The 26,653-nt window shown below is 42.0% G+C and overlaps 1 protein-coding gene across 1 annotated transcript; it reads right to left on the reverse strand.

The window, feature by feature from the left end:
* Positions 1-9,251: 9,251 nt before the first annotated feature.
* On the reverse strand, positions 9,252-25,815 carry Rnf103 (ring finger protein 103). The gene is made up of 4 exons (XM_057788235.1): positions 24,738-25,815; positions 22,644-22,783; positions 14,870-14,985; positions 9,252-11,573 (listed from the first exon to the last, which is right to left on the reverse strand). The coding sequence occupies exons 1-4, from the start codon at positions 24,961-24,963 to the stop codon at positions 10,007-10,009; spliced, it is 2,049 nt and encodes a 682-aa protein (XP_057644218.1). The 5' UTR covers positions 24,964-25,815; the 3' UTR covers positions 9,252-10,006.
* Positions 25,816-26,653: the final 838 nt, after the last annotated feature.

Consider the following 26,653-nt stretch of genomic DNA (forward strand, 5'->3'; position numbering starts at 1 on the left):
TTTTAAGACAGGACTTCATTATGTTGCCTTGGTTGGCTAGAACACACTATGAAGAGCATTCTGGTCTTAAACTCATAGACATTCACCTGCCTCTGCCTCCTAAGTATTTTGCCTGCATATAGGTCTGAGCATCACATGCATGCCTGGGACCCAGAGAGGTCAGAAAGGGGCACCAGATCTCCTGGGACTACAGTGACGGACAGTTGTGAGCCATCATGTGGGTGCTGAGAATCAAACTCAGGTCTTTCGGAAGAACAGCTCTTAGCTCCTGCACCTTCTCTTCAGCCCCACTACATATATTTTTATTCTGAGCATGGTTCACTAGTTACTAGTTATTTTTAATAATCTTGTTTGTGGTCTTGATTTAGGCATGGACTATAATGTCTGTGTGTAACTGCTACATAGGGCAGTCTCCAGTGATCTAGGCTGAAACTCTGGCAAACAGGAGACAGACATATCAAGCTTAGGGAGCGAAAGGCTCTTATCCTTTCCCACATCCGCCTAACATCTCCTGTCTTTGCATCGCACCTTGGTACTGATGGGGAAGGAACCAGAAAGAGGCTTCTGGGTGTTAAAACCATTCTCTTTCTAATCTGGTTAAATGAATGGTTTGACTTTATAATAAATTAAAGATTTGTATATTTGATATTCATATTTTTAAGATTTATTTTTAGTTATGTGTATGTATGTGTGTCTATGTGTGGATTTGTACAAGTGAGTGCAAGTTGTCTACAGAAGCCAGAGGAGGGTGTTGCATCTCCTGAGCTGAAGTTGCAGGCAGTTGTGAGCCTCTGACACGGCTGCTGGGAATGGGACTGGATCTTCTGGAAGAGCAGTGTAATATGTACTCCTAATTGCTGGGTCATTGCCATCTCTCCAGACCCCCACTTCTCTATTTCTGTGGAAACACATCGTCTTTCAAAGGAATAACTAAAGAGAGAAAATGAATGTATTTTCCTTCCTTTTTGGAGCAGGAGTGGTGTGGGTTTTGTTCTGGTGTGTGTCTGTGTGTCTGTGTGTCTATACAGGCAAACATGACTGTGGTGGTTGGAATGAAAATGATCCCCATAGACCCAGAAGTCTTTATGTTTGGTTCCCAGTTGGTAGATTGTTTAGGAAGGATTAGGAGGTGTGGCCTTGTTGGAGGAAGTGTGTCACTGGGGATGGGCTCTGAGGTTTCAAAAGCCCACACCAGGCCATCTTGCTGTCTTTCTGTCTGCTGCTTGTGGGTGAGATCTAAGTTCTCAGCTACTGTGTAGTGTTATGCCTGCCTGCCGCCATGCTCTGTGTGGGTAGTCATGGACTACCCAGCTAACACTGGAAGCAAGCCCTCAATTGATGCTTTCTTTTATATGTTGCCTTGGTCATGGTGCCTCTTCACAGAAATGGAACAGTAGCTAAGAAACATACCATAGTGCATGTTGGGAACCAGGGCATGGTCAGAGGTCAGTTTTCACTCTTGGCTTTCTCTGAGGCTGGGTCTCTTTTGTTTCTGTGTGTACTGTAGTTTGCTGACCCATGGGCTTCAGGATTATAGGAATGTGGGGATCACAAATGGGCAACTGGCTGTTATGTGGGCTCTCCACATCCAAACCCGGGTTGTCTTTCTTAACCTGCCTTTACCCACCAAGTCATCCCCTCGGCCCTATATTTCCTTTTCATGTCTGGAAGTGGTTAAATAGAATGACATCAAGAACATTGTGTGTTTGTTCCATCCTTGTCCCATCTCTCTTGTTAGGTGATGAATATATTGTACAAAGCAACAAAAACCATTCCCACTTCCCACCCGTAGTTCTTCCTCTAGGAACATTATTTCTGAAAACGCTAGTGTTGCCCTCAGATTGTGGAATCAGCCTCAGGTAAACAATGTAATTTATACTTACTATGACCTCCTCTGCTGAAAACTAATGTTCTCCAACTCCACGCCTTTCCTTAGGAGAGGCGTGCAAGTCAGTGGTCCCTGTGTGCTTTTCTAGTCCCTAGAAAACGGCACTGTCCCATCTGCGCAACTCCATCTGGTGCATATTGGGCTACAAACTGCCTTTTGTTTCGGCACATTATCCTCGGTTCTTTGCACGGCCATGAGAACACAGCAGAACCTACAGATCTGCCCTCCCACAGTGAACAGCAGGACCTGCCTGCCTAGAATGAGGAGCTGGTCCTGTGGCCCCTGTCCCCCCTTTTGGAGATGATCGGGGTGAAGGGAGGAGTTTGACGCTGAAAGCACAGGAAGGCGCTCATGGGGCTCTCTTGAAATAAAGATTCTGGTGAAACGGGTGCTGTTTTGATGAGTGACAGAAACTCATTTCCAGGAGAGCAGATTATATTTTTCTGCATTTTTCAAAAGACAAACTCTGACTCACTTTTCTTCCCAAAGATGTTTGCGTGGGAAGCGTCCAATGAGGTGGTTCATCTTCAACACCACAGGCCACAGAGCTGCCAGCTACCCCATGCTTCTCTAGGAGTCCTGGCAGGCGGGGTGTTTACAGATTTTGGAAGGTATGGTGTCTTTTGTTAGATGACGAGCGTGCCAGGTATAACAAGGCCATCAGTAACCTAAATTAAGGCAGAAGATTGGACTAAGTGGCCATCACATACGATTCTGACATTCAGGTTCTATGGTGTTAAATAGGAAAACAGTAAAGAGTCACACCCTATTTTACCCCTCATCGAACAATGGTGGGTGGATTCAAAATAAGGCAGTGTCCATTGAGCTAGGTCACAGGGCACCACTTCCTTCACTGAGATGGGTCGCAGGGCACCACTGCGTTCACTGAGATGGGTCGCAGGGCACTGTATCCAGTACTAGGAAATGAACTGAGCAACACAGTTTTAAAAGTCCAGGATATTACTATTTGGCGTTTGAGATGTTCCGCCTACCCAGGTCTCTGGCAACAAAGGCAGGAATCAGCTTGCTGGGTTTTGTTTCAGAAACCTACTGTTTGGCCGCTTGGCTCAGGACTGAAGTGAAAACAAACCAGAGCATATGGAAGACAAATAGGAGCCTCCTGAAGATACAAGTGTTCTGACTGCTCTTCGCTGTAAAACATTCTACCAGTTGTTCTCAAAGAAAAAAAAATCACAAAACTCAAGTAAGCTACCCATATAGAAATGTCACCAGTCCTTGATTTGTCTACAAAATAGGCATTCTGAAAAATAAGCCCCCAAATGAGTTTGCAGAACTTTGCAAAAGCAAGGATACGAATACGCTATAGACACTATCTTTCTGTGAAATTTATGAATTTTATATCACCAGGCTTATAGATAAACTGGGCGAGTGCAGGATTGTGTGTGTGTGTGTGAGTGACATGCAGAGGCCACTGGACAATCTCAGAAGTAGTTTCTCAGGTACCTCCCATTTTTCTTTTTCTAGCCTGGGTTCCTCACTGGCCTCTACAAGTAGGCTACAGTTGGCTGGCCAGTCAGTTCCAGGGATCCACTTCTGACTTCCAGGAATCCTTCTGTTTGTCTCTCTCTGGAATAACAAGGACAGAATTCCTTGTCCAGCATGTTTTACAAGGGTTCTGGAGAAAAGTAAGGTCTTTGTGCTTGCAAAGCACACACATTACTGGCTGAGATAGTCATGAATTATCCTACAGTCATGTGTGTGTGTGTGTGTGTGTGTGTGTGTGTGTGTGTGTGTGCGCGTGTGCGCGCAGGTGCCTGAAGAGGCCAGAGGACTCAGATCCTCTGGAGCTGGAGTTACAGGGGATTGTTGAACCACCTGGTATGGTGCTGGGACTCAAACCCTGGTACTCTTTCCTCTGAGCCATCTCTCCAGTCACATTAGCATCTTTTACAGGACTCCAGGCACAAACTCTGTCTTCTCACGGCATCATCTTCCAAATAACTTGTCCAGAAAATAGAAACATTTTCTTTTGTCAGATTCAGTGACATCTTCGCAATGTTAGGACTCGGTTTTTAGTGCTGAATCAGCTCGAACTCCTCTCCCCTCTTGTTCGTCCGGGAGAGAAAAGGTGCCGTCTTTGGTACAGCTGTCTCTGGCCTTCACCCACAGACTCCATGTGCATATTTCCTGCTACAGGGACTAGGACGCTAGGTTATCAAATTCATTCAAAACCTACATAGAGTAGAACTAAGTTCCTAGAGAATGTCTGGGAGGGGGGCTTCATTGGTTCAGCAGATACTAAAAAATGAGACACAAATGCCGGCCAGGCATGGTGACACCTAACTTTAGTCTCAGCATTCGGGAGGCAGAGGCAGGTGGATATACATGAGTTTGAGGCCAGCCTGGTCTACAAAGCAAGTTCCACTTGTCAGCCAGGGCTATACAGAGAAACACTGTCTCCACCCACCTTCCCATGCCTAATTTTAACATATCTTTAGGTGCTAATCTTAAGGTTACCTTTGCTGTTCATTATACGTAGGCCACACAGTTAGTCAAGTATTCTCCATATCGATACTGAACAGGTTTTAAAGGTTTATTTTTATTTTAGATTATGTATATATGGTGGAGAATATATGCACGTGAGTATGTCAGATCCCCTTAGAGCTGGAGTTAATGGTGGGCTGCCCAACAGGGATGCTGGGAGTTGAAGCTGGCCTTTTGCAAGAACAGTAGGTGTTCTTAACTACTGAGCCATCTCTTAGGCGCCTGAGTATGTTTTAAGACAGACTATCAATAAGAGCCTTTAGCTGGGCGGTGGTGGCGCACGCCTTTAATCCCAGCACTTGGGAGGCAGAGGCAGGTGGATCTCTGTGAGTTCGAGACCAGCCTGGTCTACAAGAGCTAGTTCCAGGACAGGCTCCAAAACCACAGAAAAACCCTGTCTCGAAAAGCCAAAATAAATAAATAAATAATAAATAAACAAATAAACAAACAAATAAATAAATAAATAAAAATAAGAGCCTTTAGAGGCTGGTGATGGAGGTCAGTGGTAGAGCTTGCCTAACATGCACAGAGCCCTGCGTCTGGTCTCTAGCACCAAGGAACAAGATATGCACATCTTTAATCCCAGCACTTGGGAAGCAGAAGCAGTTGGATTCCTGTTAGTTTGAGGCTCATAGTGAGCTCCAGGCCAGCTAGAGCTACACAGTAAGACCCTGTCTAAAACAACAATAACAACAACAGGCCCTCAAAACAATAAGGCGTATTCAAGCACCATTTTAACATGTAAAGAGATCATTCTCCCATCATACCCAAACTAAGAGGACTTGACAATAATCAATATGAAATTTTGTACTAGCATAAAGGATTTTAACAACAACAAGCAAAGATGTGTTTTTGAGTGTGGGAACAATACCACCAGGTAGAGGGGATGATAGCAAAATACCCCCCGGAGAAAAATTTTAGCAATGGAGGTAAAGGCGTGGACCACCAATGGAAGTAAACCAGGAATGTGTGACAAGGGCGCTGCTGGCCAATGCTAAGATTCCTTATCTGGGCCTCAACGTCTTAAAACTGTGGCTTGTGACCCCATATGGGGGTCCAGTAAATGAATGTGGGGGTCTGGATAAATTTGATAACAGTCAAGGTTTCCTGAATTTGCAAAAGGTCAAAGGGTATTACAAAATCACAGATGATGAATCTGAGGTGTTTCTGACATTCACCTGTGCTGCACAGGGTGGCTTCACCAGAGCGTTGTCCTGAACACACACAGGCTGCACTGTATGTCAGCGATACCACACAGTGCCAACACATATGGCCTGAAACATCTCGGCTCAGACTCAGGGCCATTATATGTGACTAATTGAAGAGTTTCTAGTACATACACACATTCTGCTCTTACAGAACATACTGGGTTAGCCATAGGAAGCAAAGACTTTAAATATTTTCCTTATTTCTCAGCATGTAATTACCAATATCAGTATACTAGTGAAATTACTAAATATCTTTGGGTTGGATTGCATCAGATTGTTTGATTTTAAGAATTGCTAGTTGCTGACTCAGTTTTATTAAAAATTGTTGAATTTTGACATAGGATTAGATAGAATAATTTTCAGAATAATTTCTGAAATGGTTCTAAACATATTTCTGCTTTTCATTTTATATTACATATTTATGCAAAGTGGCATCTTCTGCACTGACAATCATAAAAATAAAAATGCTGATTATTTCTAAAGGATGAAGATGTGGTAAGCTAGATCAACATAATATATTCAGCCAAGATTTAATTATGTAAAACTAAGCACACCTACCTATCTCACTAGTGTGAAAAATTGCCTTCCTCTTTAGTGAACAGTAAAGCTGTATGCATAATAAAGGTTTGTTTTTAAATGAGTTTATGATTTTATTGCCAGTAAACATCTGATTTGTACAGCTATTTTATATACCTATACATCCAAGGTTATTTTCTTGGGTGAAAGGGATCATGAATGAAAAAGATTTAAAAGACCTGTTCTAGAGCCATGGTATCCAAAATACGGTGTGCTCTGGAAAGCTGGAGAAATTTAGTCTCAACATTTCTACACTTTCATGTACATTTTTTCTCTCTCACACACATTCTTCCCCATCTCCATTAACTGAGATTGAAACTTTAAGAGGGTGACTGGGGATGAAGAAGACAACTGAACACTATAGCTCATGGAAAGAATCCAGAGCCAGGGCATGGCAGTGTAGAACACAGGATGATTATGAATTCAAGGTCAACCCAAGCTCCATGAAACCCTGTTCCCCCAAAAAACAAGGGCTGAGGATGGAGCTCAGTGGCAGAGTGCTTGCCTGACATGCCCAGGAAGACCTGGGTAGAACAAACAACACCCAGGAGGAGCTGTCCAGCAGGTAGCTGTGTATAAAACTGGCGATGCGGGAAGGGCCTTTGAGGAACAGGTAGGCTGGAGCCATCTACTAGAGTATGAGCAGAAAGAGGTGAGCAATGGTGTAACCCTTCTACAAGAAATGAGTGCAGCTTTTGTTCAGTAGCATACAGTACTGGCTGCTGCTACTTTAAACTCTCAAATTTATGAAATACAAATTCCATAGCTACTAGGTCTTACTACTAGGTAGCTGCCTACTCTTGATTTTTTTTCAGACTTCTCATGTTGCTCAAGCCTTGAACTTGCTATGTAACTAAGGATGCCACTAGGCTCCTGACTCCACCTCTGAGTGCTGGGATTACACCATTCCCAATTTATATGATGCTGGGGACCAACTAAGGGCTTCATGAATTCTATCTAGGCAAGCACTTTCCTGGCTGAGCTGTGGCCCCAGATCCCTATTTATGATGTTTGATTTCTTGATTTTTATGACAATGAAAAAGAAGTCTATCTCTTTAGAGAAATGAGTTGAAATTTTGAGCATTTCCTAACCTAGAAAAGTAAGGTATTCTGGATGGGGCATCGAGCTGGAACTGCCAGTCAAAGGGTCTTGAAGGGGAGACAACTGACATTCTTCTACAGTGTACTGTGTTGGTAGTTTAGACTTGGAAATCCAATTTTTACTTGTGATTCTTTCAATTCATGGTGGATTTATCATGACATAATCCCACAAACAGTGGGAAAGCATCTATTTTCTATTAGTATTTGAAAGTAAGGCACAATTTATCATAAAAAAGATGTTAGTACTGGGAGCAATTTAGTATGAGGGTTTTTTCTTACCATTTGAACTGAAGTTAACTAAGGATTTTAGAGGTGCCTATTGTGACGATGTATTAGTGTACATTGGTGTAATAAAAAGCAGAATGGCCAATAGCTAGGCAGGAGGCATAGGCGGGACTTCTGGGGAGAGAGGGACATTGTTTGAGCACCAAAAATGTTTTTTAAGTATGTGTGTGGGCGGCCTTGCTTGTGTGCCATTACATTCAATGCCTGCAGAGGCAGAAAGGAACTGAATCCCCTGAAACAGTAGTTACGGAGAGAAGTGGTGAACTGCCACATGGATGCTAGGAACTGAACCCAGGACTCCTGTAAGAGCAGCCGGTGCGCGCAACCACTAAGCATTCTTCTAACACCTGAGTTTTTTTTTTTTTTTTTTTTTTTTTTTGATTTTTGAGACAGGGTTTCTCCGTAGCTTTTTGGTTCCTGTCCTGGAACTAGCTCTTGTAGACCAGGCTGGCCTCGAACTCACAGAGATACGCCTGCCTCTGCCTCCCGAGTGCTGGGGCCTGCCTCTGCCTCCCGAGTGCTGGGGTTAAAGGCGTGTGCCACCACCGCCCGGCCACCTGAGGTTTTAGTACACTGAAAACAAAAACCCTGAGTTCAGTGATATTCAAAACATGGAAGAAAAATGGAAAGTCTTGCTCTCTCTGTTCTCCACTCCCCATCTCTGTCTGTCTGTCTGTCTGTCTGTCTGTCTGTCTGTCTGTCTCTCTCTCTCTCTCTCACACACACACACACCTCTAGTTAATAAATGTAGCATTAAGGTGAAATTATAAAGTGCCCACATCGCAACTGTTTGGTAACTGGTTCAGAGAATCGTCACTGGCTGTTCAAGCAACTGGGACGAGGACAAGAACAAGGACTGTATACTCACAGGTTGCTTCTTAAACCACAGAGAGAGTCCCACAAAGGAGACTTGACAGGTAGCACTTTACACAAATTTAGCATCACCAACAATAAAGCTGTACCGCATGCATCCTCACGTGTACATGGGCAACACTCATATCTACCACGAAAGAGAATGAGGAACACTGTGCAACCGGTTCATTTGTACCTTTCCAATATCAGTATCAGAAAGGGCGCCAGACCTGTGGGACAAGCTTGTAATCTTAGCTGCTCCAGAGGCCAAGGCAGGAAGATTGAGTGTAAGGCTTCTTTGAGCCACACTGAGTTCGAGAGCAACCCAGGAAACCTAGTGGGACTTATCTCAAAATTAAAAAATAAAGAGGGTTGAGGTGCAGCTCAGGGTACTTGCCTATTATGCCGAGGTCCTGAGTTCAAGTCTTAGCACCACACAAAACAACAAAACAAAAGGACAGCAGTTTCTCCAGAGGACAGGATGAAAGGAGAGGAGACCAAACCCAATAAATGATTCTTCGCTACAGTCACAAGAAAGATGAAACAAAAAAGACATAGGGAACAAAGGTCATGTATCAGATGTTACTGAGTCAGTATTGTATTTCAGGGGTGTGACAGTGAGGTGGTGACTACAGAGAAAGCCCTTACTTATAGGGGACATACGGTGACAGATCAGGGCTAAAGCAGCACGATGATTCAGTTTATTTTCAACAGGTTCGGGGGGGGGAGAAAAATATTAAAATTGTAATAAAAAAGTGATAAAGTAGATGTAATAAAGTACAAATATGGGACATTAAAGAGAAATGGATATTTATTATATTATCTATAAGCTCAGCTTTCCTCTAGCACTGAAACTGTTTTAAAAGCCAGTTAAACATACAAGGTAGTCCTCGTATGACTAATAAGCCATACTTGCTTTTATTTAGATGGATATGCTAAATAACAAATTGTGACACTTATTTAAACCCCTGTGACGTGCTTTCCTGTCAAAGCTGTCTAGCGGTGAGGTGGACCCACTACGCACAGCCAGCGGCAGCGGCAGGATTCCTGCCGTCTCCTCAAAACTGTTGCACTTCCCCGTGGAACTAACACACCAGCAACACACGACAAAAGCAGTCGCCGTACCACAGCTTAACACTGGAAAACCTATAACCTTCTGGTTTTAAAATAATTTATTTCATAGATCTGCTTTAATTTCATGTCTCAGAGCATACATTATTTAACCAAGAGGTGCTGGACAAAGATTGTAAAAAGGGAGAAAACATTTAGAATAAGAAACCATCTCAGTCCCACTAGATTTGACTCTGCCTTGTAAAGTCTTCCTAGGATAAATTTCTACTATACTTCTTTTGTGCTTACAAAAAACATTAACTTCTGAATTTCCAATGCTGGAAATAAATTTTTACAGTTTAGTATGCATTCAACTGACACACAGGTAACCAGATCAACTCTGCCATCCACATCAGCATAATGTGTACTTCCTGTCACTGCACTAACATTAAACTAAACTTCAAACCACAAAACTTGTGACTAACATTAAAAAGGCAAGCTGTAAGATACTCAAAGCTTATTAAAGACAAATTGCACATGATTACGATGGGACATCATTTGACAACAACTGTTGTGCATATGGCTGCTTTTTCTTATACGAAGGCCAACGGCAAACAGGGCAACAGTGTCGGCCCCCAGCCAACCACATAACAATGCAATTCTGATGAAATACATGACCACAAGGTAACCCCATTAGCAAACATCCATTTTCAAAATTCTCAAGGCAAACAACACATTCAGTACAGTGAAGTGTACCAGCAGGCCAAGTTAACCAGTCCGGTTCCATATCTTCATTAGTGTCATGTGATCCATATGACCTCCCCTTCCTTTCACACGGGCTGGTCTGACAATATTTATTGGCACATGAACAAGCCCCAGCATCACAGTGGCTTGCTCTTCCTGGAGAACTGTGAACCATGCTTTGTTTATCTTCAAATACATTCTTACTACTAAAAGTGTCCATGTTGTCACTATCTGAGTCATGTTCAGTGTCCTGAGAACTCTCTGACATTTCTTCTTCAGACTGTACCCCAAGACATTTAAACCGCCACATTGGTAAGTTTTTAATATAATCAGTTGGTATCAGAGGGTGAAGCCAAAGGTCAGGGAAAGCTAACCGTTCCAAGAATAAGTCAGGGTCTTCGTCCCAGTCAGAGTCTACAGGAAAGTTCTGAAGAGAAGCAATCGGGTGGAAGAGGTAGCTGGTGTACCAGTCCCACAGACTTGATAACCATTCCAAATTATTCGCATTAACTTCATCATTGTTGCTGCGCCGTCTCTTCTTCTCAAAGTAATCAATTAGCAAACCATGTCCAAGGTATGTACTGAGAAACAGGGCTGGGTGTGAAGAGTAAAACATCCAGTCTGCCCTTACCCATGAAGCCAGTGTGGTTGTATTAGAGTATCGCAATAATCTTAAGCTATATTCATAAAAGCTATCTAAGTAAGGGAGCTGTAGAAAGCCCAACACAGGTAGCCAGGAAATAATTAATAGGGAATTGTATGTCCCTAAAGTGCTTATGAGAACCACAAACCGCTTGATGGTTGCTCCTTGTGTAATAAATAAGTCCATCCAAGCCATAAGATTAACTAGAACCAAACTCAAAACAAACAGATCATTTACTTCAGGTTGTAATGAGCGCAAAAATGAATCCATGGCCTGGAGGGATATAAATTCACCTGTGTGGTTACCGTATCTGTAAATTCCTTCAGGAGTTCTAAGAATGTATGATGGCATGTTATAAACACCAATATCTGTCATATAACTTTTGTTGTCCCAATTTTCCACATTAACAAAAATAAACTCAACTCTTCCAGTAAATTTTATACTTAATGCAGAGAAGAAAGCTGGTGGTTGGTCAAGCTTTGCAAATAGGTATATTTTTATCCAGTACTGATCACTTTTATTCCATTCTTCTTTCAAATGTTCAACGCTATATATAGTTTTGATTCGAGAAGCTGCATGGGCAGTTATCCACTTAAAAATGTGTTCTACTTCAATCTTGCGTCCACTATACTCTTTAAGCATGACTTTTCCTTTAGATGTACTTGTCTGTGGGACAGACATAATGAGGGTGGAACGAACCCAGCCTCTTCTCCTGCAGTACCTGTAAGAGAGTAAACTGTAGTCAACAGCTGGGCTACTACACAACTTACATCCTAACAGTTTCTTTAGGGCCTGAAAAGTCCCCTTTTACCCTCTTCTCAGATAACCTTCAAATAACCAGAGAGACCAATACTTGGTAATTGTGTCAGAACAAGCTAGTTTACTATAGTCTGCTCTGAATATCTTTCTAGGAAAAGGTTGTACAAAATAGAGGAATCAGTAAATACTTAGCATCTCTTATGTGCTACTCATTACATAGTTAAGAACCAAAGATAATGGAAAGTAATTTCTGTTCATATAGAATTTAAAAAATCCTGTAAAGGATGCAAAACCAATATGAAAGATCAAAGAAAAGGGATATTAGCAGGGGTTTGAGCATGGGAAGATCTCAAGAAAGGTTTGGGAAATGAAATAAGCTTGAAAGATGGTTGGACATTAAGTAGAGACAGAGAAGGTGAATGCTCCTACAAGCTGGGTGCCTGAGGTGGTGTAGAAAGAAACCCCGCCTTGCGATTTCTTGTAAGTACTACCACACGGCCTGATGCCCACAGAGCAACAGCACTATCGACTACAGAGTGACTGATCTTTCCATAAGCCAATCCAAAAGAATTACTCCAAGTTCCACAGGTAACTTTCTTCTCTCTTTAATGAAGACTTGAAGAAAAGGTTTAACATTTAAGAAGCAAAGACAGTATACAGACAAAGAGATGTGGCCCAAGAAAGAGCCTCGTCTACCAGTGGAATGACCGCAGAAGAGCATAACTGCAATCAGCACTTAAGTTAAGTTTTCTGTAGATGCAGGGGACTCGACTCCTTTTGGTACCCAACAAGTTCTTGTTAGGACGTTTGTCCCTTCTGAAAACTAGGTGATGAGAAGTACTAAAGAGGAAACAGCTGCTGCATGACTGTGGATAGATGATAACTGGAAACATTTTCCTCCTCCTCCTTTTTTAAATAACACCTTCCTTGCTCCAAACTTGCCATGTGGAATTTTATGATACACAAAATTTATCTTAATAAAGGATTTTTAAAAAAATCTACCATGTGGCTATGCTTCATTAGACTTAAAAACAGGTTCCACTTGGTTTCTTATGTTGCTACTCAGAAAACTGACAAAAGTCACAGATGCTCATTTTATTTACTAAGCACACGTTCATATTTATTAGGGCTAAATGAGCATGTTACACATTCATAGGATCAGAGAGGAAAGTCTAGTTGTGTGGCCTATGCTCTATAATGGTAAAATGACTAATTAATCTTAGGAACACTGTGGTCTAATGAAAGATAAATGAAGATGCTATGTTGGCTTTCAAAAAGCAGGTCGCTGAGGACTCTGGGAAGCAATCTCAGTAACTCTGAATCACAGATTCTGACTCTCAGCTTCCTATTCCTTGGTTCACTCCCTTACAATGCAGATTCCATTAACATGAAATAGTTTGAAAAACAACCTGCCTTAGAAGTATTTATACCCCTTAACTATATATTTATCCATTGTAAAATAGTTCAATGGTAAGAATCTGTTTTTGCCCTTGCCAAAAGCACAGTAGGTAAAATGCAGGTAGATGACGGCCTCCTTCAGATATTACCTAAGGGGTTTTCAATGCAAGATACTTGTGATGACACATTTCTGTTCATTACAATCTGCCTTTATTTTTATGTGTGTGTGTGTGTGTGTGTGTGTGTGTGTGTGTGAGAGAGAGAGAGAGAGAGAGAGAGAGAGAGACAGAGAGAGTTTATGTGTATCATGTGTGCACAATATATCAGAGCCCCTGGCACTAGAGACAGATAGCTGTAAGCTATCTAGGTGCTGGGAACCGACTCCAGGTCCTCTGCAAGAGCAGAAAAATGTTAACTACCGAACCATCTCTCCAGTCCCACATCTCTACTCTTGGTCATTATTTTTATCTTTTCTCCTATAACTACATTCATTTCTGATTTGTGTCATATATCAAATGATAATCTTTATGACACAGAGTCTTTCTTTGTAGAACAGGCAAGGTTTTAGTTGATTCATTTCTTCCTTTTATATTTTCTTTTCAGTTCAGAACTCATATTTTTAAGTTTTGTATTCTGAAGAGAACTTAAGAGTACCCAACAGAATAATATTCCCTGTGTCACAACTTTAAAATTAAATCATGTTTTCCAAGTTTGGATAATAATTTCTAACACTTATAAATACTAGGTTACTAATATTCATTTTTCTAAATACTAATCTAAAGGTATCCAAATGAAGACCAGACTATATGCATATATTGTTTTAAGAATCTTATATTACCATGTATCAGCATAAAACCCTTTACATCCAATTCAAAAAGAACATTTTAAAGGTCAGAATAAATTCACTGATACTACCACAAAAACATTCTTCAATTTTGTTGTTGTTGTTTTGCAACAGTATTTCACTACACAGGTTGGTTTAGAACTTGAGATTCTCCTGTTTCTCCCACTGGGAATACAGACACATACCACTTTGCCCAACTTATTAGTCACTTCTTTTGGCTATGTAAAAAAATTTTGATTTTTTTTTTTTTTACCAGTGCCCACACAGTGTGGCCCACAGCTGTCTATTACTTCAGATTCAGGAGATCCTACACCATCTTTTGAACTCCAACAGCACCTGCACTCATACATGTTCCTCTACACACACACACACGTTCCTCTATACCCACATATGTTCCTCTATACAGACATATATAATCTAAATTTTTTAAATTTAAAAAATGGAATAACAGGACAAAAATGAATGTAATAATACACTGAATATTGAAGATGATGTCAAACCAAACCACCTCATCTAAGAAAATGTGAAGAAAAAGAAAACAGTGAAGGGTAGAAAAGTTAGAAAGTATATGTTTGATTAAATAGAATGCTAAGTCTGATTTTGACATTAGGGAGAAGGACATGCCTAGGGACAATTGTAGAAGAGAAGGAAAGTGACTAAGGAAATGCAAACTCAAGGTCAGATATGCAACTCAAGGTCAGAAGTACGATGGTGTTAGTGTATGCCTGCAATCCCAGCCCTTGACTGAGGAAGGGCTACAGTGAGTTCAAAGTCAGTCTGAGCTGCAGATGAGAACAATGATGTCACCCACACCGTCTCTCTGCAGGAGAACACTGAAACAAAAGGACTACAGACCATTTTAAGGGATCGCTCAGAAAGTCAACAAACAGCAGCTTATGCAAAACTACAGACATCTTAGTAACTAGCTGTACACTAAACATAAAATTAGTTTTCTGTTCAGGTGGGTTTCTGGTAGTATTGCCTTTATTAAGCAAGAAAGATTCCAATCCACTTACCTGGGATCACTAGAACAGTTAAAAGTGCCTGTTCGTATTCCAAATCTTGACACCTTTTTTACCACTTTCTCCCAGTGGATTTTACCCACCAAAGGACTTCTGTCATTTGCTATGACCTATTTCCCAAAAGAGAAAGAAAGGGGGAAAAAGTGAAATTTAATTATCTAAACCCAATCATTCATATCTACAGCAAAAATCCTCTTTCTAGTTCTGGCTTAACTGAATTACTTCATTGTTACTACAATTCCCTTTAAACTTTAATTTACTGTTATTAGTGTATACAGCGTGAGTGCTGCAGCACCCGTGTGGAGAGCAGAGCACAGCTCTCGGCAGTCACTTCTCTCCTACTGTGTTGGTCCTGAGGACGGAACTCAGGTCAGCAGGCTTGTGCAGCAAGCACCTTTACCTGCTGAGCCACCTTACTGGCTCTCACTTACAGAGCTAAAACTGTCCAACTAGAAAAGATACACAAGTGCAGGGTGCTAAACCCCAAGCTCTAGGAGTAATAGGAGTCAAAAGCTTTTGAAAAATCTAGCCATATTCTCTACCACGTGACCTAGTCTCTAGGATTATGTTACACAGACAGAAAATGGCCCTGAAATCAATTTCTCCTTGAAAATAATGTTTTAAAAAAACAAATAAAGCTTACAAAAATTATCATATGTGGACTTAACCAGTTCAAACTTCACATTTTTCCAAGTTTACTTTTATAGCCAAGAATCAAACATGTTTTCCATTTAACTATGCTTTGACTAGATCAATGCTACTCTTAGGACTTTCCCTCAGCAACTTTGAAAGGCTCTAGGAAAAGGAACAGTCATGATGGATTTGACAATCATAAGCTTCTACAACTGTGTGAACACTCCTCAAACACAACTAGGTCTCAGAGAAAGAGATTATTTTCTAAAGAAAGGAAAAAAAATCTAAATTGACTTTCAAAACGTTAATAGCTTCTCTATTTATGTCACTTTAGTAGTTAGTATCTCTTCTCTTTATCCTTTGATCTTCCTGACTTAATGGAGGCAGAGTCTCACTGAAGATAGCAATAAAAATTTTTAAATATAAAAGAAAATACAATTAATTGGAAAACCAAAAAAATCTAAAATTTTTATGAGACATCTTAAATTTAAGTACAGCATATATATAGGCCTAAGCTGTTTTTATAAATGCCATCTTTACTAACACTACTCAATTTAATATTACAACACAATACTCTGGGACCTCTAATCTTTCTGGCAGGAAGAACCAATTCCATAATCAAAAATCCTCTAGGAAGTGAAACTCCAGACATATGTTTGAACTGAGTACCAGCAGTCAACTCCCTGGGAGAGGCAAGGGGTGGTACAGCTACCTAAAATGTGGCCTTTCTCCTGGGAAGTCTAAAGTGTCAGGGGCATCACAGGCTGGGGGCACATGAAGTGAAAATGGACGTCTCCTTTCTTTTTCTTTCTTAATATTTATTTATTTATTTATTTATTTATTTATTTATTTATTTATTTATTTATTATGTATACAATATTTTGTCTGTGTTACGCCTGCAGGCCAGAAGAGGGCACCAGACCCCATTACGGATGGTTGTGAGCCACCACGTGGTTGCTAGAAATTGAACTCAGGACCTTTGGAAGAGCAGGCAGTGCTCTTAACCTCTGAGCCATCTCTCCAGCCCTGAAAGTCTCCTTTCTGTGCTACCAGATCACTCCAGTACCTCTACAATGTCATGGACACTGCCGTTCTAACCCTATGGAAATGTACATGTAAATGTAACATTATATAACATACATTTGATACTCAAAACACATACAGATTAGAGAATTAAGCAAATGGTTTGATAGTGTTTTTAATGAAAATAGATGGTCTTACTGAGGGAGAGATGAGTTCACCCATTCTTAGATGACTGAGGACATGGGCATTTTAGGGAGGTTCAGGTTAATCACATTACCTAAGATGATATTTAATATTTACCTTTGCTCTGGTCCAAAGCTATATGCAAAGGTTTACCTGGTAAATCAGGGCAGTCAGGCATAGTATGCCTACTTCCTGATTCCTTTTGTGTGTTTGTGGTGGGGTTCAGGAGGTGGAACATAGGACACTAAGGACATACCAGGCAAATATTCCACCACTCAGTTGCATACCCAGCCAAAGGCAAGTGTTATTTTATTTCCTTACACTTCTCAAGAGTGAATAGTAGTTCTCTTGACCCCGGAATGTAATTTTCAGATTTCTCAGGAGACAGATAGGTAGGTCTCTGTGAGTCTAGAGTATACTCTCTTCTTCTTTGTGTTCTCTCTTACTCTCTGGATTTTGCACTCCCCTTTTTCTCTGTTCCTCCTTTTCTCCCCCTTTTAAAATAACTCTCTTTCCCGAACATTTTTCCATTTCTTGACTAAAGCTATAAAATAACCGAGGCACTTTAAGCCTGTGTTGGCAACAACATCACTCCAAGGAGCTGAGAGCTTGCTTCTGTCAATGTAGCACAGCTCTAAGTCTCCGGGCAGCTTTGAGAGAAGACCCAGTTGCTTACTGTGGAAGTACCGTGTGGACTCATGACAAGCATTCTTGTGTTAGGAGTGAGAGAGGGCTGTTCCCGGACACATCTAGGCTCTGGCAGGGAAAGCAGGAGGGAAGGAGGTGAGTTGGGAACACAGCTGACAAGCTACATGACAATGTTCAACCCTGGGGCCTTATTTACTCAGCAATCTGTTCTAGCATCTGCTCTGGAAGTGTTTAAGGATCCCCAACTGAGAGAGCAGTACAAAAATGTAAGTCATCTAAGCTTTTAATGAAATCATTTTATATAACTCTGTCACTACAGCTATACAATTAGAAATTACTTTGCTAAAATCCTATACAGTTATGTTAGTCAACTGAAAGTTTTGCATACATTAGCTTTAAAGAAGGGTCAGTGATGGACAAAAGCTGAAACTGAATAGCATGTTAATTAACTAATTTTTAAGTATTCGCCCTGTTACCATTTCTCTAATTTCTGGCTAAAATCAAGTGTACTATTCTCATTGGTTTAAATTATGGGTAAAGACAAACTTTTTCACCAACATAAAACACAAGTGGCTTGCTTATATTATGCTTATGCTTATGTTTTGCTCTGTAGTAGCCCAATAAAAGGATGAATAAATTAGAAATGCCCTAAACAAAACTCTTATCTAAGAGCAAAGATAAACAAGTTTAAAATCAGGTTCCAGCCAAACAGAAATGCATTAACATAATACTTCAGTAAATAATGTCCAAAGCTTTCCAGTTCTTTAAGTCACAAAGAATTTTTTCACTGCTGTGCAGCTTCAACGACTTTAAGCTCATTAAGTGGGACATCCAATAGGGAACAAGCAGCCATATCCCTTTTTGAATCATGACAAAAGTCAAAACAAAGAAATAAAAATGTTAGAGAACAACTCCATAAAAGCCACTCACTATGTAACTCTTCCATTCAAAAGCCTTTGCCATTTGTGTCTCTGACCAGCAACATTTTGAAACAAAATAATCATCTTCTAATTTTGGTGCCAAGAAGACTAGCTAGTTGTAGAATCAAAGAATCCACAAAATTGGGAAATAAATGGCTAATGAGAGACAGGAATTTAGGTTAGGGACAAAGCAGGAAATTGTAACTTTGTACCAACTGTGCCACAAAGAAAGGACTTGATTCTGTGCGCATTACACAGTACATATTATTGGTAAAGATGTCACATAGATTTTGCTACATTTAAAAATGAAAATTAGTTCTTGTGATGGTTGGTGGAAGGAGAGAACCAACTCCTACAAATTGCCCTCGATCTCAGTAAGTGCTTCTCACCACAAAAGATAGATGCAATTTTAAAAAGTGGGAGAAGACGGGATCAAATGGCTTAGTGGGTAAAGCATTTGTCTGGCAAGCCTGGTGACCTTGGTTTGATTGCCAGATCCACGTAAAAGAAGGGAGAATCAACTCTGCAAAGCTGTCCTTTGTGATCACACAGTGGGCATTCCCTCCCACACTGCTGCTGCCATGCTTTCCCCCATGATGGATAGATCCTCACACGGGGAGCCCAGCTAGACCTTTCCTTCCTACACTGCTGCCACCAGGTATCCTGGCCCGGCAACAGGAAAAGCAATACAGTTCCAGTCTCCACACACGCAAGAGGATTGAGGAAGCACATGGAATTGAGCTCAACAAGCTGAAGACAGAAGTGGCCAGGGTCAATGCAGTACAGTCTATGAAAACACTCCTCATTAAAAAAGGAAAAGAACTAACACACAAACATAAGCATCTTTTACAATACCTAACACGGAGACTAACATGATAGCTGACACCTATAATCCAGCACTCAGAAAGATGAGGCAGGAAGACTGCTAATGCTTGGACTACAAAGTGAGAACCTGCCTCAAAACAGACAGAAGTAGAAAAGAACCGCAATTCAAGCTGTAGAAAAAGCGTTCCTGAAAGCTGTCCTTTGAAAACACTGGATTAATACGATCTGGCAGAAGAACGACAACCGACCAAGAGAACATTTTCTTTCTCTTCCCAGAAGATACTTTAAATTTTTTAAGTATAGTTTAAAACACTAAAGAAATCAAAACCCAAAAATAACTATGAAGCTAACAGGAGGTGCCCAGCCAATAAGCTTAGCAGGTCAGCTCCCAGGGCCAAAGGCAGGTCTCAGCTGTCCTAACAGACCAGATGAGCCATCTGACAGACGTCAGTCACTGGCCACAACGAACACAAGTCAGACACTGGAAATCAGTGCAAACTTTGATTTGACTGTTGGAGAACTGTGTCCTATTGCCCTGTTTCTTTATAAAGAATCCATATAAACACATCCCATTGTTCTTAGGAGGTGCTTTTCAACTGTGAATATGCCTTTAAAACACTTTGGGAGAAAGCAAGGCAGAGACTACAAGCTATAATGGCCACCTTGTAAAAAAATTCCTCATTATTCTGTTTCTTTTCCTTTTTATAACTTTCAACTTACTGGTGTTGTATTAAATATTAATTTATTTGGTGTCTGATTCTCACAGCTGGAATGTGAGCTGTCTGAGCATAGCCCTCGGTATCTTCCTGCTGCATCTCCATGTCCTAGAACAGGGCCTTGCATAGCCATTTATACTGAATAAAGGGGCTAACTTTGTCATATACTAAGGAATTTAATCCATATATATTTATCTTCAGTAAGACATCAAAAAGTAGATAACTGGAGCTGGAAAAACGGGTCCGTGGGTAAGAGTAATGGCTGCTCTACCTGTGTTGATTCCCAGCACCACATGGAGCTAACAACCATCTGTAACACTAGCTCCAGGGGCTCTGACACCCTCTTCTCGCCTCTGTGAGCATCAGGCATGCACATGGTGCCCAGATATAAATGGGGCAAAACACCAATATATACGAAATAAAAATAAATCTTTTTTTAAAAAAAAAAGGTAACTTAAAAGTGAAGAATAGATTGCTAACTAGTCAATCAGATATTCCCTTGATTTACAGGCGGATCCTGGATTTCAAAGCAATTCCTAGGCCCCTGTCATGACTCTTCTGAGTTCCATAAGTGTATAGTGCCTTCTTCCCCATTCATTTGCAGAGAATCAATTCATGTGAGTGATAAGCATTTAGGCCATAAATACACAGTGATGGGACTGGCTATTCAATTCTATTTTGTTAAAAGATCTAAAATTATCAAAACTGATAAATCTTCCTTGACCTGTTAGGAATAAGTACTGGGGAAGAAATAGAATAAAGCTTTAAAGAGATGGATGATTTTTTTTCTTTCAATATTGGACATCACATCCAGGGCTTCCTGCATGCTAAGCACATGTTCTACCACTGAGCTATGTTCTCAACTCTTTCATCGTATTTCTTAAGTTAATGAAGTAAGACAGAAGTGAACCAGAATTGACTGCACAGTGAAGGGACCCTCTCAGGCTCCACCTCTGCTGATTATGAGAAGGAAAAAGTCAGTGCAGTAGGAATGTACTATACAGGGAAGGCCGGGGCTTCCAGAGAAATCTCCACAATTACCAAAGCTCACCTTTTCGGTGCACTGGATGGCAGCGTCATTCCATCCTCTTTAAATGCCTATGTACTTGAGGCCAGACACAGAGAAAACCTAGCTATTTCCAATCATACTGCAAGCCAATGACAACACTGGGCCACCAATTAAGGTTTTGGAATTCAAACCTTATTTTAAATAAACCTTGCAGTCTTTGTTCTCAGAAAGCAATATGAAGAAGCTAATTTCATTTTCATACCCTAAATCAGAATTTGTCAACAGCAAAGTGAAAGCTCAAATGCACTGAAGAAGGGAGGGATTTCTATGAACTGTCGGTGGCTAAATAAAATCCAGTCTGAAAAGAGAAAAAAAATCAGAGGATCTGAGATCTGAGTCTAGTTCAAGTCCCAGGACTTGAAGAAACCACGTCCCATCTCAGTGCTTCAGAAAGGGTTAGCCGGCTAGGACTTGTGAGTCTCAGCATCCACACTACGTTCTTCATTCACGCCACATTCAGGCCTCTAGTCTACTTGTTGTGTTACTCTAAGTGAATGCAGATTTTAAAAATCAAACGGTGCTTTCTTCTAAGCAACATTTAGGATAACATTACATGCTCAATATCACATAATTATTCTATTTACATGGTTACATTAATGTGCATCCAGTTATCCTAAACCATGCCATGAAAAGCATAAAAGATAATTTTTAAAGCCCTTTACAACTTGAAATTTCTAATATACTAATCAAATCTCACAGTCTTGATATCATCATCATAAACAAAATAATGCATGCTCCCCAGCTCCCCAGTACATTCAAGTTGTCTACTTAGCTGAGCTGTTGATTCAGGGCTGGTTAGCAGAGCTGCCATTCAAAGTGGGTTACTTTGCTAATGCACAGATTTATTTGCCTTTGTGTTCTTCCCTTACATATTAAAATACTATGGACTAATAAACTCAAAACTAGAGTTAAAGATCATTAAAAAATAGTGCACACTTTTAAATAAAAGGAACTGGAGAAATGGTTCGGCAGTTAAGAGCAGTGGCGGCTCTTCCAGAGGTCCTGGATTCAATTCCCAGTACCCACATGGCAACTCACAACTGTCTGTAGTTCCAGTTCCAGGGGATCTGACACCCTCACAAGACATGCAGGCAAACCACCAATGCACATAAAATAAAAATAAATAGCCAGGTGGCAGTGGCGCATATCTTTAATCCCAGCACTTGGGAGGCAGAGACAGGCAGATCTCTGTGGATTGGAGGCCAGCCTGGTCTACAAGAGCAAGTTCCAGGACAGGTTCCAAAGCTACAGAGAGAAATCCTGTCTAGAAAAACTAAATAAATAAATCATTTAAATTTTTTTTTTAAAAAAAGGAACACGTGTTTCTATACATTTCTTTTTACTGGTTCTCAAAACAATTCCCTTTCTCCACTCTTTCCTATTCCACTCTTGAATTTTTACTGTTTTTCAAAAATAGGGTCTCACGTATTCTTGAATACGAGGCCTTGATTTCACTAAACAGCTGAGGAAGACCTTGAACTTCTGGGTCTCCTGCTTCCACCTCCTGCACGCTGGCTGGCTTCTCACGTGTGTACCAGCACACCTGGTCTAAGTGGTATCAGGCAGGGCATCACACACAGTAGTGTGCTACCAAATGAGCTGCACCTCCTGCCCTCGTTTTCATTATTATGGTTTGAAAAACCCTAAGAGAACTGAGTTTTGCCTAGGAAGCATGACACAACAGAAGTGTCAGTCAGTGGTAAATACTAGTTAGTAGAAATTTGGTGCTCAAGTATTATTGCTCTTTCTACCTGAACAAGCCAGATGCCATCTTTTGTGTCTTCCACAAGCTCATAGAAGTGCATTTCACCACTGAAATTGGTACTAGAAACTGACTCAGATGCCTCTTCTTCCTTAAGAGCAGAATAGAGTTCACCCTCCATCAGGTCACCTGAAGAAAACAAAAAACTTGGTAAGATTTAAAAAAATCCCATGTTCCCAACTTCAATGATTAATTTCATTTTATATCATAAATAGCCATATTATAATATGCTCATTCTATGGGAAAAAAGAATAGCACCTGAATACAAGATTCATTCATCAGCAAAAAGTGAAGACACAAAACCTATCTCTTATAGTACAGTTTATACTCTCTCTAATGGGGTCATCATATAGCCTGTTAATAAATTACCAAATTATACCAATCCAGAAAAAAATCAAACTAGTAATCATGTAATTTTATATAAGCCTGCATTTTTCAACAGCCTGGTTTGTGTGTTCTGACTCAAAAGATTTAGAAGTAGGTTGACAGAACTTGCCATCAGCCTGCCTAAAATAGCAACAAGGTTTTTATGTGAGTGGGAGATAGAATATTTACCTATCAGAACAAACCCCACATTCATATACAAGTTTACAGTGTAAACTTGGATCCTGTATCATAAAATATAAAAACCAAACCACTCACGTCACATTATTTAACTTTTGCCGTAAATATTACATAGTGAGTCAGTAACCCCATTCCACTCCAGAAGCAAAGCCATCTACAACAAACATTTGGGTTTACAGGTGAATCGCCATTCCAAGACTTTTTGTAGTTATGCTGTAACACGTGTGATCTGGATCAGACTTCAGCTGTCTATTCTTCAGGCTATATGTAGATTCCTTGTACATTCCATATGACAATTACAAGTTCAAAAGGCAGCAAATACCTAACATAAAGCTCAAAGGGGGAAAAGTGTGCTCAAATAACTCTATGAGATAATTTTTACTTTAGCCAACCCACTTCCCTCCCCCAACAACCAATGGCGGCACAGAGGCAGCGAATACTGCTATACTAATACACAAGTTGGAAAATGCGGCCCTTATGGAAAGGATTCCTTCCCTCTACCCCGTCCGTGAGCTGAGTCCTGTAACTCTTATGCTATAATCCACAAGTGTTGGCCTGCTGTAGTTTGCATTCTTGCCTATCACACTATAGGTCTAGACAGTACTAAATAAGGAAAAAAAATTATCTTGTAAAAGGCCCAGCTGACAGATACTCTTGAAACGACGAAAAAGATAATCGCAGTTTCAAACGCTTCCTACAGCAACTCAGAATGCCTCTCTCAACTTACATGCCTCTCTCAGGATTACCACCTAAACAAAGAGGCATTTTTCTTTGTACAGCAGTGAATCAAATTAACTGTATTTCCCTACCCAATCCTAAACCCCAAATTGATGACTAATGGAAATATATTTGTTAAGGTATTAAATATTCTTTCAGCGTTTTTATCAGTTCTCTTCCTCAACCCATTACATGACGGCAGGGATGCCTGTGACACATGACAAGAAAGGTATACATTCAAAATTCAAAAATAAAAATTGCAATCCTGCAAGAAAATATGAACTCCAAAGAAGGCCGGCAGTCACATAAAATATTCACTTCATTTAAAGCATAAAGAGAAAATCTGCACCTTGCACACCTTAGCCAACACATCATTTACATGCAAATCTTAGGTCCACGTGCCTCTTTGTTATTATTTTAATGATGTTTTACCCTCCCGGTAGCTTGTTTTTACTATGGAGGCAGATGCTGCTATATACAGCTACATTTTGGAGTTTTTCTTTGCCCTATATTTTAATCAATTTCAACTGACGTTCTTGAATCCTGGAATAAATCAATTTAACACTTTTTTTTACAAGCTACATTTTCAAACTGTCATTTCCAAAGAACCTTACAAACACACCAATACACCTAGTAGGCCCCCTTTTCAAAACCCGGATTTACATATTCGTAGAAAACGTGGTCAAAGAAGACCTGGACAGCTCTCGGGAGGGGTCAAAGAAGACCTGGACAGTCATTCGGAGGGGGTGGGGGGTGGGAGAGCCAGGACAGTGGAGGCGACCTCGGGGAGCCCGGCACTTGCCTGACTTCTCCACCAGCTCCCGAACATCTTTCTTCTCGGGCAACCCGGAGTAGCCCAAACCTCGACACTCTAGAATGGTCTTCAGCTTCTTGAAGCTCAATGCCACTGGATCCACCAGCTGGGTAGCAAAGATGCCGGTCTCATACCACACAATGGCCTCAAAAAACCTGGCCAGGACGAACAGAACCAGGAAATACAGGAGCAAGAAAAACAGCTTCAGCCACATCTTCGCCCTCTTGGCGTCGCCGGGAGCCGGGACGCCGTGGACAGGGGAGGGGGTCGAGCGCGGGGCGACGCAGCGCAGCCTGGACGAGGGCAGCTCGGGCGCGTGGCGGTGGCGGTCACCGGCGGGCCATCCCCGCGGGGAGGCAGGTGGACGGCGGCGTGCGTGCGGCTGAGGGGACCGGCAGGGCACGGGCGCTGTCCTTGCGGTCAAGAGCTGAGAAAAGGGGCTGGGGGGACGCTCAAAAGCACCCCACCCATCGAGCAGCGGACGGCTGGGAGCGGGCAAGAGCCTACCAGGGGTGACCCCGGCGGCCGGGCCCGAGCCGGCGGCGGCTCCGAGAGACAGCGGGCGGGCGGAGGGCGGTTGGGACCGGGCTGCGTGGCCCCGGTCGGGAGGGCGCGGCGCTCGGCTAGGCCAGGCCCGGGCCCGGCGCGCCCAGAGCGGGGAGGAGCGGCCGCCGCAGTGGCGCGCCGAACGCCCAGGCTTCAGGCCCCGGCGGCCGCCCAGGCCCGTCAGAGCTCCGGGTTCCCAGGCGGCGCCTCTTAGGCCCGTGGCCCGCGAGGGGGCGTCGCGGCGGCTCCTGCAGAGGAGGCTCCAGAGAGCGAGCGACTGTCGTGAAGGGGGAGGGGGAATAAATAAATAGATAGATAGATAAATAAAAGCAAATAACGCTAGGCCCGGACGCGGCTCTCCCGGGCGGCTTCCTGTCAGCTGCGTCGCTGCGCAGCGCCCACCTCAAGCGGATACGCCGCGCCAACCGCGGCCGCCCTCCGGCCCCTGCACAGGCCGCAGCCGCCGCCCCCGGAGCACTGGACCCGCTGCGGCCCGGGCCCGAGTCAAGACATAACAACTGACGTCGGCATCGGGGCGGAGCCTCGGGAGGGGCGGGGTTAGCTGCAGGGTGCCGAGGGAGAGGGGCTGCCACCGGGGCTGGGCTGACGGCGGCTACCTAGGTTCCTGTGCTCTGGCGTTCCCACCCTTCGTATCCGCAGATGTTTAGTCATTGATTTCAGTCCCGGGATTGGACATTGGACCCGGCGGCGTTGTGCAAGTTTGTGGCTGTGTGTGAAAATAAAGGCAGCTAAGGAGCTTTGTTTTTGTTTGTGGTTTTTGTTTTGTTTTGAGACGGTCTCATTTGGTGGTCCTGGCTGACCTGGAAACCACTCTGTAGACCAAGCTGGCCTCAGAACTCACAGAGATCGCTGGAGCGCTGGGATTGAAGACGTGCACCACCACGCCCACCCCAAATCAAGATCTGTAAAAATCTGAGCCTGTGTTTTAAGGCCAGTCCTGGTTAACTGGGGGCTATTATTATTATTATTTTATTATTAGCATAACTGGCTTGAGGTGCTTAAGGTGAAACTCCGAAAAAAGAAAACAGTTCATTGTCTACCTTTACGTAAGAATATGGTTTTCACACATGTGTGTTGGAGGAGGTTTACCCGAGAAGAATGTAACTATAAGACCCAGTTGTGACTAGTTCTTACAATGTCCAACTGAGTTCTCAGGACAAACGTTGTTAGGTGTGGATAGGTCCGGGTGCAAAGGTCTGTGTTTTAGCCAGCCAGAGGAGCTTATATAACACAAGTTTGACAGACAAGTACAAGGTACCTGGTTCCGTGTTTGTTTAACTCTAGCAGAGACATACTCTTTATTTAAATTTCTGTGTCAATCTTGAGGTAGAGCATAG

The sequence above is a fragment of the Chionomys nivalis genome, chromosome 1, assembly GCF_950005125.1.
Source record: "Chionomys nivalis chromosome 1, mChiNiv1.1, whole genome shotgun sequence".
NCBI classification, from domain to species: Eukaryota; Metazoa; Chordata; class Mammalia; order Rodentia; family Cricetidae; genus Chionomys; species Chionomys nivalis.

Bases quoted from the DNA above. Each gene is read 5' to 3' on its own strand.
- Rnf103 (XM_057788235.1), bottom strand. From the start codon at position 24,963: ATGTGGCTGAAGCTGTTTTTCTTGCTCCTGTATTTCCTGGTTCTGTTC. The intron at 14,986-22,643 runs GTAGAAAGAGCA...TTTGGGAAATAG, and splicing joins ATGGCATCTGGCTTGTTCAG to GTCATAGCAAATGACAGAAG. The intron at 11,574-14,869 runs GTAAGTGGATTG...ACTCTCTTACAG, and splicing joins AACTGTTCTAGTGATCCCAG to GTACTGCAGGAGAAGAGGCT.